At 40.3% G+C, this 16,218-nt stretch overlaps 1 protein-coding gene across 2 annotated transcripts in view; it reads left to right on the top strand.

The window, feature by feature from the left end:
* LOC106089804 (prion-like-(Q/N-rich) domain-bearing protein 25) overlaps positions 1 to 11,668 on the top strand; it is a 63,373-nt gene extending 51,705 nt beyond the window's left edge. For both annotated transcript variants that reach the window (XM_059363341.1, XM_013255796.2), the window contains exons 3-10: positions 471 to 1,223; positions 1,295 to 1,414; positions 6,508 to 6,627; positions 6,710 to 6,973; positions 7,038 to 7,190; positions 7,256 to 7,384; positions 10,625 to 10,777; positions 10,861 to 11,668. In XM_059363341.1, the coding sequence (XP_059219324.1) occupies positions 471 to 1,223; positions 1,295 to 1,414; positions 6,508 to 6,627; positions 6,710 to 6,973; positions 7,038 to 7,190; positions 7,256 to 7,384; positions 10,625 to 10,777; positions 10,861 to 10,961 (1,793 nt within the window). In that variant the 3' untranslated portion in view covers positions 10,962 to 11,668. The remainder of the gene's footprint in view (positions 1 to 470; positions 1,224 to 1,294; positions 1,415 to 6,507; positions 6,628 to 6,709; positions 6,974 to 7,037; positions 7,191 to 7,255; positions 7,385 to 10,624; positions 10,778 to 10,860) is intronic.
* Positions 11,669 to 16,218: the final 4,550 nt, after the last annotated feature.

The following is a 16,218-nucleotide window of genomic DNA, read 5'->3' as shown; positions in this document are numbered from 1 at the left end:
AAAACTTTTATTGGTGTTTGCTGCGTAATGTTGCCATATCTTCTAAATTAACTTAAAAGTGTACGAGAAAACCAAATTCGATAACAGGAGGCTTATCCCCACGATAAATTAATGTGAAAATGTAAAAATGAAAATTTGCCCTGAACATTCCACGAAGGAACTGGGCAAATTAATGTACCGGTTAGTTATCACGAGCTCTATTTGTTCTACAGGCAACCCGCCCTAAGTCGATCTATCAGTGTCCATCCGTCTACCACTTTTGCGTTGGAAGGAAAACAAAAATCATTAAAAATTTGATCCAGGTCCGTGGGGTTTTTAAAATGGACCAAATCGGTCCTTTTTTAGGTAAAACTATCATTAAGAGGCAAAATTCTCAATTTTAAATGTGTAGTACTCTTCTGGCTTTCATTATCCTTCTGAAATTTAATCACATACTCATTTCTTTCCATTTTCTATTCCCATTTTCCTAGACATTGATGATGCTTGTGTCGTTAACGCCGACTGTCAGGAGATAGGTGAAAATGTTGAATGTGTTAGTTTAAAATGTCAATATGTAAATGAAATTCAAAAGGACAATGTTACAACGTCACAGGTGAAAGCTTTCAATAATAACAACGACATCACCAACAGCAATTACGATAATAACAGTAACAACAACAACAATAATAATAACGATAACATTATCAACAACAACAATATAACAACGAAAAGACAAACTTCCACAGCAACATCTTCTGAAACCACTTCGAATATCTCAAAATCCTCACCCAGCGATAGCGTCTTGGACAATCAGTCCAGATTGTTAAACGGCGACATCGATTTTCGCAGCATAAGCGATACTGAGTCCGAGGACATTATTACCGATCCCGCTGATCACGAGGCCAAGGCAAAGGAGGAGCTGCACCAGCAGCAGGATCAGGCCGTGCGTGTAGTGTTGCCCTCAAAATATCACAGAGAGGCAGCAACGGCTACGGAACCCGAGGCAGAGCCAGTTACGAAAAAGTTACGAGAAATCGCTGTTCAGACTAGCATCGAAGCTTTTGAGTTAAAATTTTTGGCGCCAAAAACCAAAAATGTTGGCACTGTTACAACCGCCTCGACAAGTTCGAGCAGCCGCAGACCTTCGAAACAAAGACGACGCCCAGCCCTATTTCGTTTTGATGATGATGAAAAAACTTTTTCAACTGTGTCGAACACTGATGACGATATTGAGAATAGAAATTGTAAGTCAAACCGAATGGAAATATGAGTATACAACAAATTTTTGTTAATTTCTTGTTTTTTTTTTCTGCAGTTGGCAGCTCTTGCACCGATAATGGTAAACCCTGCACTGGACTTCCTCATTCCATATGTTCCAATGGTATATGCTTGTGCAAACAAGGTTACTACAATAAGAGTGGAAAATGTTTCGCTGGTAAGTTTAAAAGGCTTACAACTTTTTTGAGGGACCTATGCCCATAACCATGGGCATAGTACAAGTACTATAAGTCCCATATCCGATACAATAGTTTTAAAGCCCCACAGCTCTTTTGTGGACCAACCGTATACCAAATTTTTAATGTTGAAATTGTACAACACACTCAAAGTACCTTCATTTGAGTCCCATAATATATCGATCTGGTGATTTTATGGTTGTCCCCAATTCCAGACATTTGTCCCCAATTCTGACCCTCTGACACTTGGTCCCTAATATTACCACCAGATTACAATACTCCCATAGATCTTCCATTTGAGTTCCATATGTCCCGGCAGACTACATGTCCGCATTGGGATTGTCTTTCTGAGCTGTGGCTTTCCCGGATACTTGGTGCCTAATAAAAATACCAGACTAATAAACTACCTTAAATAACTTTTTATACGATCGACCCACATATTCTTTTGGGGATTATTTTGAGGTTGAAGCGGATCCCCCAACTTAGTGCCTAAATAAGAGGACATATTTTTAATCTACTCCCAAATACCTTTCAACTGAGAATTATTTTCCAGTTAAGACTTTTAGGGGAAAATGCTTGCTTTTTTTTGATATCTCATCTCAAGCCTAACCAGTGCTGACATATCTGACACATATATGGTGGGACGACTGCAGTTAGTGAAGGTTTGAAGACTAGCCCCACCCGGCAGGTTTGAAAACTCGGCATGATGAAGGAGGACGGATACGACCACAGTACCTATTCCGATATTAACGATGAGGCGAGTAGATTTAGGATATGGATGATGTGTATGAAGCAGGACTGCGGAGTCGAGTTTTTGAGGTCGAAGCCGGAGCCGAACTTTGGTTCGGAGTTGACCCGGGGTCGGAGTCGATCACTAGACTCCGCAGCCCTGGTACAAAGATGGTTGTACCTCGGTTTTCACTGATAGATCCCAGATGGAGTCAGGGAAGAGATTGGGGACCTACACTGATACACTCGATATCGGTTGTCGCCCAGAATGCCGGGATAGTGTATGGTCTTTCAAGCAAAGGTCTTTGCCAGTACAAAAGTCACAAGTGAAATCCCGGTAATAGGCTCTCTGCACGAATGTCGAGTTTAACGCTGATACCTGCCATCGCGGCCCAAACCTGCGAGGCCCAAGGCCCAAGGGTGAATACAATGCCTCTACCAACGCCCCCACATGTGGTAACCCACAAATGAGTACCAATTTGATCCTTTGTTAGGAGCGGAGCACTACCTAAAACTCCTTCCGATCTATGGGTAACGGCAACCGGTTGAAAACGCAACTCCACACCGAGCTTATGCTCTACCCGCGATTTGGGTACAAACTACAGCCACCACGTCGCTCCCTACTGGGGCCTTACCATTGTCAGGCTGGAACCAAAGTTCCAGGGGCTCCTGACACCCATGGTACCAGATTAAAGTCTCCGGTCAGACTTCGTAGCTTTAAAAGACTACTATCAGTTGAACCCCAAACAGTTCCGGACTGGTTACCTGAATGAGAAGAATCGCCCTAAGCCGACCTCAAGCCAGCATACAAAACTATGCATTAAACATACAACGGGACGATATATACAAACACAAACAGGACATGGCAACCCTCACGGGCTACGCCACATATATCTGCATCAACATGGGAGTTTACAATCAACGCGGCCACCCTCACGGGTGACCGATCACAACCACAACAGCTAAGGGAATCAACAATGGGCAAACACCGCTGCATCAACATAGGCAAGGCAGGTGCCAGGCCATGTCATGCGCAGCACCAAATCACACAGTCGCGCCAGCACAGCAACACCTCGTTATGGATAGCTAGCGTGCATTCATACCTCCACTAAGTCTAGTCCGCCTCCTAAGAAATACTTCCCGGGAAAAGGTGGCCAGCCTTGCAACAGTCGTCTCGTCCTCAAGGGCCCTTTCTGCAATCGAAACTGAAGATGTATATGGAAGGCAAGTTTGAAACCAATGCTGAATACGACGCCTATGAGGTCTAAATTTGGAAATATACCGCCAAGTTTGCGCTTAGGCTCGGGGAGCTCGAATGTTGACGGAGGAGGACACAACATGAAGAACGATCGGACCAAAATCTATTTGAGAAAGGAGTTTCAAGATTTACTTTCCGTAGGGGAGGCCACACAGGGCAAGTCCGCCGATGACCCTGAACGCCTGGGTTCGTATCCTGGCAAGAACATCAGAAAAAAATTTTGGCGGCGGTTATCCCCTCCTAATGGTGGTCACGTTTGTGACGCATGCATAGAAGCCATGTAAAAACTTCTCTCCAATGAGGTGTCGCACTGTGGCACGCCGTTCGCACTCGGAGGCCCTTATCATTGAATTTTAACTTGAATCGGACAGCACTCATTGATATGTGAGAAGTTTGCTCCTATTCCTCAATGGAATGTTCATGGGCAAATTTAAATATTTTGCATTGCTTTCCTGAAGGAGAGACTTGGGATACGGACGTTTAAAGGCGACGAGCACTTGGTCTTAAGGGATGGCTCCTTATACACTCCCCATTCACACTTGAAGCACTCCTACTCGTTGCATGTAGCCTTCAAAGCGGAAAGGAGCCCGGCCGCGATGGAGTCGCAGTAAAAATCATAAAGATAATCGCCTCAAAACGACCCTAAATGCTTCTGAATATCTATAACGGATGTCTGTCAGATGTAATGCTTCCAGATGCAAGGCAACATCAATGGCTGGTTTTGAGTCGACAACACGGGCCCTAAAGGACGTAGTTTTAGTTTGTGGAACCAGGCCAACAGCTGCAGTCGCGTAGTAGACCCATTATTCTATTGGCAAAACTGGACATCAAGAACGCCTCTAACTGTCTCAGGTAGGTGGACTTATTGCGGGGCTTGGAGATGGAGATAAGAGACCGAAAGCTTTTTTACAAATCCACCGAAGGAATGGGGAGGTGTAAAGTAGCGTCGGGTTCTGCCTAAAGTTCCATACTTGGGCCCAATTCCTGGAACACCAGCTACCACGGAATACTGAGGCTGGAGATGCCAACAAACCCATTTCTGGTCGGATACACAGACGACTTTGCCGCTGTCACAGCGAGAAAAACGGACGAGGCGCAACGAAGACCACAGCAGGTCATTATCACAACTAGACATTGGTAGAAATTTCCTATCGATGCTCTCGGCAAAATTATTTTTTTTTTTTCAAAATTGTACAAAAATATATGGAGTGATACTGAATGTATCCTATTAGATATATTGCGCCTATAGAGGGCGCAATTATCCAACGATTGGGCTAACATTTTGTCAAAGATTTATCCCATGACTCCCAAATGGTCTGTTGCATTAATATTGCTTCTACATAAATCGATCTGCTGATTTATATACCCTCCACCATAGGATGGGGGTATACTAATTTCGTCATTCTGTTTGTAACTCCTCGAAATATTCGTCTCAGACCCCATAAAGTATATATATTCTTGATCGTCCTGACATTTTATGTCGATCTAGCCATGTCCGCCCGTCCGTCTGTCTGTCGAAAGTACGCTAACCTTCGAAGGAATAAAGCTAGCCGCTTGAAATTTTGCACAAATATTTCTTATAGGTGCAGGTCGGTTAGGATTGCTAGTTAGGATTGCCATATCATATAACTGCGCTAAGTAAGGTTCAAATCGGTTCATAACCTGATATAGCTGTCATATAAACCGATCTGGAATCTTGACTTCTTGAGCCACTAGCCACTTCTTGAGCCTTTTGCGCGAGATGTTTTGTTATGATTTTCAACAACTGTGCCAAGTATGGGGTGCATAACCTGATATAGCTGTCAATTAATCCGATCTGGGGGTTGACTTCTTAAGCCTTTAGAGGGCCCAAATCCTCTCCGATTTCGCTGAATTTTTAACTTAAGCCTCTATAGGGCGCAATTATTATCTGATTTGGGTGAAATTTGTACAACATGACCTTCAACATACGTGTCAAATATAGTCTGAATCGGTCTATAGCCTAATACAACTCCCCTATATAACGATCTCCCTATTTTCTCATCGATACTATCGATATTTGTTATTAGTAATATCGAATGTTGCTATTGTCGATAGTTTACCAGCTATACAGCTGGCAGTGCAAAAAACTGCAAAAATAACGGCTCAATTAATGGCGAACATCAAAGGAGCGCTTCCAGGCAGGCGCAAACTGATGGTGGAGGCTTAATTCAGTAAACTTCTATAAGGAAGCGAGATTTGTGATAAATCTCTACAGTCGAGGTGGGCCAAGGCGCTGCTTTCGGTACAGTTCACGGCCGCTCTAAGAGTTAAGTCATCTTAGCGACCAGTGTCTGAACCCGCAGTTCTCGTCATTGATGGCATGGTGAACCCCCAACAGGAGTCCATATTGAAAGATACTCGACAAGACACGCTGGTAGTCAAGAGGGAATGAAGGCACGTGAGAGAGAATAAAGGCAAGTGAGATGGACCTTCATGCTCATGCCCGACACACAACCATGGTTCGATAGAAAGAAAGGCTACATAAACTTCTATGCATTCTGCATTTACGAGGAAGAAGAGGTTTTGGATGATGCAGAGCACACAGTCTTTGGTCCCAATAACATGCTAGGATCAAATATATCAAAGTAGACTCTATCTGGATGCTATCCGTGAAGGTAGAAGTCTCATCGTCCTTTAAAACGTTATCAGTCTCCCAATTTCTCCTGTCGAGAATACATAACATAAGGTTTCCTTGCTAATTAGTCCAAGAACTTCCTCAGCAATACAATATTTAAAATAGAAGCATGACCTTGCCTTTCCTGCTTCTGAATTTCAAGCTTCAATTAATAAGCTTCATGTTCGGCATCGCTTCCAATCCTATCTGTGCTGTAGACCTTTTAGAACTGAATGTAGTTGACCTCACTAAGCAAAATGTCTTCTGATCTACAGCCCTTCATCATACTACTGCACTTTATCTTAGTATTGCTCCAAAGCGGTTATCAAAGAAAATTTACCCAAGAAATAAAATTTGGATATAGCTCTCATATAGGGTACACAATTTTATTTAAATTCGGTCACCATTTACATTTTAAAAATTTTTTCGTTTGCCATTTCACTATTTTTCAGAACTGGGCGAGATAGCGGAAAGTACAGATGAGTGTGAAAATGAATTCGATCCTGTATCCAAAAAATGTATTTGCCAAAAGAATTTCTTTTACGAGAGGAATCTCAGAGGATGCCGTAAACGTGAGTATTCAAAAAACAGCATTTATTCCCTGTCTTACTAAACTCTTAATAATTGTTTTCTTTCCATTATTTGTCGCCATAGCCATACAATATCACCTATCATGTACCTCGAATAGCCAATGTAGTCCCTTTGGTGCTGCCTATTGCCAACCCGATATTCCCAGACGCTGCACCTGTGAAGAATACGCTGAATATGATAACCTCTTGCAGATGTGTGTCTACAAGCAAGGTTTAGGTTCCGAGTGTGACTCCAACGATGCATGTACCATAGAACATACAATCTGCTCCAATCGTCATTGTATGTGTAAAGAAGGTTTCGTACAAAAAGACGAACAATGTGTACCTGGTAAGGAAACATCAACTATTGTCTTAATAACAAAATACAAGCATTTTTCCCTCTCTGGCCCTAGGTCTTGGTGCTGAGTGTTTGGATGATAACGAATGTACCAATGTTGCCAATTCCAAATGCGAAGCAACAACTTCCAGTGGTGCCGAGAATATCCAAAAAACTTGTCAATGTCGCAAAGGTTTTGTTCATTTCAAGGATGAGTGTCTTAAAGAAGGTGAGTGTGACAATGGATATGTAAATCAAGCATAGATAAATCTTCCTCTCTTCCCAAATCATTAGCGGAGGAAATCGAAGAAGAATGTGATGAAACTGAACAGTGTAAACCTTTGCTGGCCACCTGCGTTAATCGAAAATGTTCCTGTGCCGATGAACAACATTTCCAAAATGGCCGTTGTGAAGTTAAAAAAGGTAAGTCACTCGAAACCAAAGGCAATCCGTAAATCGATCATGTGCTTAACTACCTAAGCACTTGAAGGGCACAACTATTACCCGCCGATTTGAATAGGTTCTGTTATGGCTATCTAAACAATTGTGGGCGAAACGTTCTGTTATGACCTCTAACATATGTTTCAAATATGCATTGAATTGGTTGTTAGAACTTCTAAAAAATCAAACAACCAATTTGATTTGTGGAGCCTCATGGATTGAGCAATCCCAATGCAATTTGGTTGGATTTTCCTTCATTGAACTTGCAATGTTCACGCCTAGAACCGTTCGTATCGGTCCTAATCCATTCCATTAAGGAAGAGGGACACACTTGTCACACATCACTGAGTGCTGCCCTATTCAAGTGTAAAATCATTGATATGGGGTTTCCTTTAAATAGCCGTGTCCGAACGGGGTGCCGCAGTGCGACATTTCTTTGAAGAGAAGTTTTTACATAACATAGTACCTCACAAATGTCGCCAGCATTAGGAGGGGAAAACCAACGCTGAAAATTTTTTCTGATGTTTTCGCAAGGATTCGAACCCAGGATTTCAGCGTCGTCGTGTTTATTAAAATTTGTAATGAATTTCTAGGTGTCGTAGATGGTGAGAAAGACATCAGCAGGAAGTCGATTCCACATACGAAGCGTTCAAGCAAAAAAAAATCTCTCGGTAGTGCATGGTCCGACCTGCTGGCCAATCGATTACAAACCGGTGTGAGCTTTTAGAAAGTCTCGTATTTCTTACAAACAGCCTCAAGTCAGGAATCAGAAGACTAATTTCCTAGGAACACACACCCTGGAAGAATCGAAAGAACAGCGCCATACAAACCACATTTCCATGCTCAAGGGAAACACTAGAGTTGGATACCCCACCATCGCCAAACAACACCAACGCTCGCCTCTGGACACGGCCGTAGGAATGATTTTGAAGCTCCGACCGATATATGCGAATTGTATTCCATCTTTAGCCTGATGTACCTAGTATAGATGTTAAGAAAATCAGAGGGAATGAAATATTACTTACACCGCTTAAGAAAGTTCAAGCACTTGAATGGTTCCTTCAACACTTCGAATACATGTTTTGACCAACGTTACATTGCATCTTCATACCCAGAACATAAAAAGCCTCTGACTGCTGCAAAGTGTCAGTGAATCGTTTGTGGGAAAAAAAAGACAGTAATGTGTCGTGCGTGCATTAAAATCCACTCTGGTCATTCGACCCCACTCAGAAATGGCCAGCAAATCCCGGCAAAATGTTAAGTCCATAATACGCCTCTTGTCTTCAATAACTTGAAGACTCAGCCTATTGTCGAACGAAAATTAATAACAGAGTTTGCTGTCATCCGCGAACGAGTAGATAGGATTCGAAGTTTGACCCGCCCGCGAAGTCTGAGCGCGCTAAGTTCAGCCGGGCTGAATCTTATATACCCTCCACCATGGATCGCATTTGTCGCGGTATCTCTTTTTAGGCAAACAAAGAATATTGAATAAGAACTGTTGTGCTATTAGAGCTATATCGAGTTATAGTCCGATTCGGACCATAAATGAATGCTGAACATTGCAGAAGTCATTGTGTAATATTTCAGTTCATTCGAATAAGAATTGTGCCCTGTAGGGGGCTCAAGAAGCAAAATCGGGAGATCGGTTTATATGGGAGCTGTATCAAGCTATTGATCGATTCAGACCATATTAGACAAGTATGTTGAAGGTTATGAGAGAAACCGTTGTACAAAATTTCTTCCAAATCATATAAGAATTGCGCCCTCTAGAGGCTCAAGAAGTCAAGATCCCAGATCGGTTTATATAGCAGCCACATTAGGTTATGCTTCGATTTGCGCCATACTCAGCACAGTTATTGGAAGTCATAACAAAACACTTTATGCAAAATTTCAGCCAAATCGGATGAGAATTGCGCGCTCTATTGGCTCAAGAAGTCAAGATCCAAGATCAGTTTATATGACAGCTATACCAGATTATGAACCGATTTGAATCATACTTAACACAGTTATAGGAAAAGATACCAAAACACTATGTGCTTTATTTCTGTCAAATCGGATGAGAATTGCGCCCTCTTGAGGCTCAAGAAGTCAAGACCCAAGATCGATTTGTATGGCAGTTGTATCAAAACATGGACCGATTTGATTCATAATTAACACAGTTATTGGAAAAGATACTAAAACACTACGTGCTTTATTTATGTCAAATCAGATACAAATTGCGCCCTCTAGAGGCTCAAGAAGTCAAGACCCAAGATCGATTTATGTGGCAGCTATATCAGGTTATGAACCGATTTGAACCATTTACAATTCCAACCGACCTACACTAATAGAAAGTATTTGTGCAAAATTTCAAGCGGCTACCATAACTACAATACTTCGAAAGTTAGCGTGCTTTCGACAGACAGACGGACGGACATGGCTACATCGACTTTAAACGACATGACGATCAAGAATATACATACTTTATGGGTGTATATTCTTGTTACAGAATGACGAAATTAGTATACCCCCATCCTATGGTGGAGGGCATAAAAAGAGGGAGAAAGAACAGAGCCTTGTGGTACTCCTGCGGTCAATATATATTCTTTAGATGAGAACCCATCTACAACAACCCTTATGGTGGGATCTCTTAGAAAACTCGATATAAATCGAGCGAAGTTATTAGATTGAGCCAAAAAAGTAACATGTTTAAAATTTCGTGACCATTGGACAACAAATACAACCTGTACCTTGCTTACAAGAATACTGAGCTCACAGATGGACATGAGGACATGGTTAAATCGAATCAGAAAGTGAATCGAGACGATTGGTATATCAATGGGTCTAGCTCTTCTCCTTCTTAGCGTTGCCAACAAATTCACAAACTTATATTACCCTGTACCACAGTGTTGGATTAGGGTATAAATATCAAAAATGTTGAGATAATCGATAGTTTGCCAACTCTAGTCTGATATAGCTCTTCTTAGTCTTTTTGGCTGAATTGGCGAAAATATTGTACATAAAGGTTAAGTTGGTTTTTGTAAATTTTTGGTACAATCCATGGTGGTGGGATCCCAAGATTCGGCCCGACCGAACTCGATGAAGTTACTTTTCATTGTAGAGAACACACAAAAAAAATATTCTGGCTTAGATGTATGCTTATGTTGGATGTGGTGGCGGCCCTATTAATACCTTTCTATTGCCTTATAATTTTATTTTTCTATTAAATTTTTTTTTTAATAGAACTCGGCGAACCCTGTTCTAGAGCTAGCGAATGCTTTGTAGAGAAAGAACCCGAAAATGTGGAATGCCGCAACTCTGTATGCCAGTGCAAAATCGGACTTCAGACTGATGTCGAACAAAAGATTTGTTATCGTGTGGCGCCCAGTAAGAAAAGTAAGTTTAACCAACTATCAAAATAACAAAACGACATCAAAAACTCCAATCGATTTAATCAACATCAATGTTTTCTTCAACAGATTCTTCCGGAAGGCCAAGTGCTCTTAAAATAATAACCTTCTTGTTAATTGGATCAGCGTTTTTAATCACCAGTGCTGCTATTAAACAGGCCTACTATTAAACAAAAAAGAAATCTGAGCATATCCTCAACCCCATCCCAGAGGCAATACCACCTACCAGTACACATATCACATATCCACAAGACACAGCAAAATTGCCTTAAACGTAGTGAACCTTTTCATTTAGAACAAATAAAAAAAAAATATTTTGCTTTTTAATTGAAGAATTCTTTTCAATTCTTCATCTCTATCACCGACCATGAGACCACAACGAATAACAAAATTAGGAATTTTACCAAATTAAAAATTATTTTCAACTTTGCTAAATCCCTAAATATAGAATTATTTGTTGGCTTATTCTTAGAATTGCAAAAAACACCAAATTTTTCATGGCACCTATTGAAGGAAGCATGTCGCCAGCGCTTCTGAAATGCTTTCTTTCTTTCTTTCTCTCTCAAATGCAAATAAAGCAAATTTAACAAAGCAATATTTTATTTGTAAACGACCAGATAATTAGTAATAATTATAAATAAAATCCTATATTTATTACAAGACATTACCACAAATACATGCCTACGTACATGCATACCTTAAAAGTACCATACGATATGAGTGTGTAAATTAACCATATTAGAGAGTAAACCTACATCTGTAATTGTACCTATTTATTATTATTACTACTATTATTACTATTAAAAATTAAAACAAAGGTTATTTCGCACATTGAGTTAAGGAAAGCGAATCAAAGTCTTAAAACTATTAATTACTTTAACTAGTTTAAATATTCAATGTGTTAGTTATAAAAGCCTAATTTTAATAATTTAGTTATACGAATTACAATTATTTTGAATTAATTTTTTCCTTTTGAATATATAATAAAACAAAACGTTAAACATTGAACAGTATTTTGGATCTTTTTTTTTCCTTTAAGCATTTTCGTTATGGTTGCCTATTATGGCTGGACATTGATTTCGGGAGTTGAGCCACTTGGTGGGGTGGGTTCAGTATTCGGTAGATTTCTTCGGTATTTGGACGGATCGAGATAGTGGGACTCTCAGTTTGATCGGGGTTTCGGTTGGTACTCGGTTTTCTTCTGATTGTGGGCTTACTCGGGGCTCTTTTTAGGCTAAGGCGTGTATCTCGGTAGGTGCCACTACTTCGGCCGGCAACTGAAAAGATAAGAGCAGGGTAAGAGTGCGAACGAATCAGCGTTAAGATGCAAACAAGTCGAACCGAGTCGCGTTAGGGTGCGAACGAATCAGCGTTAGGGTGCGAACAAGTCGAAACGGGTCGCACTAGAGTGCGAACAATTCGAAACGAAACGCGTTGGGGTGCTAACAAGTCGAAACGAGTAGCGTCTGCGTGCGAACAAGTCCAAACAATTGCGTTAGGTGGTACCAACGGATTCGTCAGTCGGTGATGAACTGCTTCGGGCTTCTAGGGGATCTGACTGTGGACCATGCCACACATCTTATTTTTTTGTCAGCTCAAACGACTCATGAGCAACCTAACGAAGATATGATGTCAAGTTGCAGTTGCCAAATGAACCAAATGGGAATTATAGTCAACTTATATTGTTGAAATAAGCATCGAATAACAACATACAGTGTACACATTTGTGTCAATAGATTAAATGTCCATTCTCACATCTGACCGTATGGCCTTTATATTTGTTTGTGTGGATATTCATTACTCGCGTTTATGACCACGGTCATCGTAGGTTCATATAGACAAATATATGTTTAAACTAGCCGACACGAGCCCGCTCCGCTGCGCCTTCTTTAACTCTCTAATATCTTGTTAGGGTGGGGACACTTCGCCCTGAATGTCGAATATCGAATTCGTGCCATTGTAGCCTATGACACTGAACGCGTTCGAATCCTGACGAAAACATCAGACAAAGCGGTGTTTATCCCCTCTTAATGTTGGCAACATTTGCGAGGTACAATGCCATGCATGGTCATTTAAGAAATTTTCCCCAAAGAGGTGTCGCACTGCGGGACACCGTTCGCACTCGGCTATAAATAAAGGTCCCTTATCATTGAGTTTAAATTTGAATCGGAAAGCACTCTTGATGTGTGAGAGTTTGCCCCTTCTCTGTTCCTGGTGGTTATGTTCTTCCTTAGGGTAATGTTCTCATTAGGGGAGGGATGGCACCTAGCCGACTCACATATGGATTTCAAACTCGTGCTGCACTTCCAAATCCCTTTTATATGAGCCCCATATAGCCATGGTCGGTTTATATGCCCATTGGGGGGTATTTGGTGGTGGGCGACCTCCCATTGCTTGGACCTAATGTTTTATGCCATATTTGTAATCTACTGCCTAATACTTTTCCCATAACGAGTCCCATAACGACATGAACTTCGATATATCTGTTTAGAGGAGTTTTGGAGTTGGGGGGCCCGCTAGGTACTTGGACCCAAATTTTAATACCATATTCGTTTTCTGGTCCATCGGACACTTTCGGATATGGGTGGCGTTTTTGGGTTATGGTGGAGGGTCCGCCCCCCTCCCGATATCAAAAAATTATATAGCCTATGTTTCCTGCCTACACAATCTGTGAAAATTTCAATGTAATCAGTTCAGCCGTTTTTGAGTCTATACGGAACAAACAAACACCAATTGAATTTTATATATAAGATTATTGTTTGGCATGACAATTTAAATGAATAATATGCCGACTGGTCGGCATATTTAAAGAAGATTCCCAAAATTTAAGCACAATTGAAAGATGTTAATACGTGCTGCTGGGGCTCAAAGTTTTGAAAAATCTCAATTTTTTTGGTTATTTGGGGACTTTGGCGACCTATATCTCTGAAACGGATAAAGCTATTTGCCGTGTTATACATTAAAATAAGCTAGAATGCCGTTTTAGCATACATGGGACTGTTGTTTCAGCAACATTTCGGTCTGCATTTTTAATTAAACAAAATCTGGTGCTTTATCTACAAAATTTGCTGAAATATTGGTCACATGTTATTGCTGAGCTGGCAAATAATTCGTTTTGGGAGTGATCAAGAACTCTTTTGCTCTATATGGCTTTGTTAAGGTGATATGGCCATTTTAAGTTTTGCAAGCGAAAAATTAATTTTTTGGCCGATTGTCGCCAAAATTTCGAATCTTTGGAAGTAATCACGAATTAACCTTACTTTTTCTCTATGAGGCTTAGTTAAGGAGATATGGCCATTTTAAGTTTTAGGAGTGAAAAATTAATTTTTTTGCCGAGTTTCTTCAAAAACTTTAATTTTTGGAAGTGATCACGAATTAACCTTACTATTGCTCTGTGAGGCTCAGTTATATGGCCATTTTAAGTTTTGCAAGCGATTAATTTATTTTTTGGCCGATTTTCACTGAAAATTCGAATTTTTTGAAGTGATCACTAATTAATCTTACTTTTGTTCTACGATGATTAGTTAATGAGATATAGCCATTTTAAGTTTCACAAGTGAAAATTATTTTTTTTTTCTCGATTTTCGTTCAAAATTATGAATTTTTAGAAGTGATCACTAATTAACCTTACTGTAGCTCTACGAGACTTTGTTAAGGAGATACGGTTATTTTAGGTTTTGAAAGTTGAAGAGCAAACATTTGTTGTTGTGTAGCGTGCGCATTTCCAACGATGGACAATAGTTTGTTCATAGGCAAACAACCCTGGCCTTAACATATGATCGAGCAGCGAAAGTGGTCGAAAAAGAGAGAAAGCCGACAAACGCAAGTTCAAAAAACTGTAACTTTAATCAATTTTCGCTGGATGACCAATTCCATTGCTGGTTGTCCTCTTCTTTGATGTCAGCGATTAGAGCTTACAGCCGTGTGAAAAAAGAGAAAACAATTGATTTGTGAATGCGAGTTCAAAATTGTTGGCCAACGTTTATTATATAAAAAAAGAAAATCAAAATAAGTAGTTCTTATTGTTGATAAACCAAAAGGAGTCCACACAAATGGAGAAAGTATATTTATATTAAAAAATCGAAAAAGGTATTGTGATACAAAGTTCTTCTTCTCTACATGAGACAATTATTAAACACCATAAACAAACTTTGAACAATCGAAATAATGCCACATATGTCAGCAATAATTAAACAAATGCACAGTTTTAAGCAGCGAGCGTCTTCAGCGTCTACTATATATGTATATGCATGGAGTGGGTACATTTTCAAACTTGCTCTGGCCTCACTTCACTACTGGAGTATAGTCATACTGGATATGTCACAAGGAGCTCTGCGAACATAGCCATCTGTGGGTCACAAGCGTCGTCGTCGTCGCCTTCTGCGTCCCCCGTCGACTATGTGACATACGGTTCACCAATAAATGACTTTCTCTTGGATATGCCAATAGCACTAATTGCTCAACCTCAGTTGCGAAATCCTACAGTGTCTCGTTTGATTTCTCTATTCGTCCTCTCAATTCGGTTCTGTATATGCCTTTCTTATGTTCTCCCTTGTACTAACGTTGAAGTGCAGTTATAACTTCATAATTGTTTCTAGATGCAACGGGGATACTCTGTATAACCTCTGCAGCACTACACTTTAATGCAAGCAGAAGTTCTATCGCCATATCATAGTCGCTCTATGAATTTCTCGCAGCTACCGTCTCGAACTGGAACTTAAAGACATCAAAGGCTTTTGATTCGTCAAATACTGTAGGCTTAATTTTTGTAGCGCTATCGATAATGAGCAATGGACGGTCCATGATTTCCAGTTCATTTTCTTCTTCATGCCCAGAAATGGCTCCATCATAGGTCAGAAACTTCTTATCTAATTCCTTTGGCTTTCGGCATTTTAACTCTTCTTTTCATAATTTGAGAAATTTCCTGAAGTTTGTCATTCGGAATTAAGCAGTGTTCGCTTAACTTCGCATCCAATTCATCTAGTTTTCCAATTTTTTTTCCATCCTATAAGAATTTTTTTCCATCTTCCTAAAAGTGTTTTCCATCTTACGAAAATTTCTTTCCATTATTTTTCTGGAATTTTTTCCATTAATTTTCTTTCTCGGCTGGCATTGCTGCGAAACTCGCACCACTAGCAGCTACTTTCGAAACTTCATCGCCGCTAGCATCACCTCTTATCGATATATCGAGATCACCCTTACTATAGAATTCATATTCGTTGATTTCAGTATTACTGCATTCCCTTAATAACCTTTTTTGTAGTTCCGCCTTGTTGCCAGTAGTTACCAATTAAATTTTATTAATTCCTTCTTCAAGCCTTCCACACATAGATCGGCGAATTTCATCGAAGACGTTTATTTCTTAATTTCACTTCTGACACCAATTGTTAGATTTTTACTGTAGGCGTTTTACTTCCAATTAAAACA

This window comes from Stomoxys calcitrans, chromosome 2 (assembly GCF_963082655.1).
Source record: "Stomoxys calcitrans chromosome 2, idStoCalc2.1, whole genome shotgun sequence".
In the NCBI taxonomy this organism is placed as follows: domain Eukaryota; kingdom Metazoa; phylum Arthropoda; class Insecta; order Diptera; family Muscidae; genus Stomoxys; species Stomoxys calcitrans.
The sequence above is the reverse complement of the archived record's forward strand: the minus strand, read 5'-3'. Positions and strand labels throughout refer to the sequence as shown.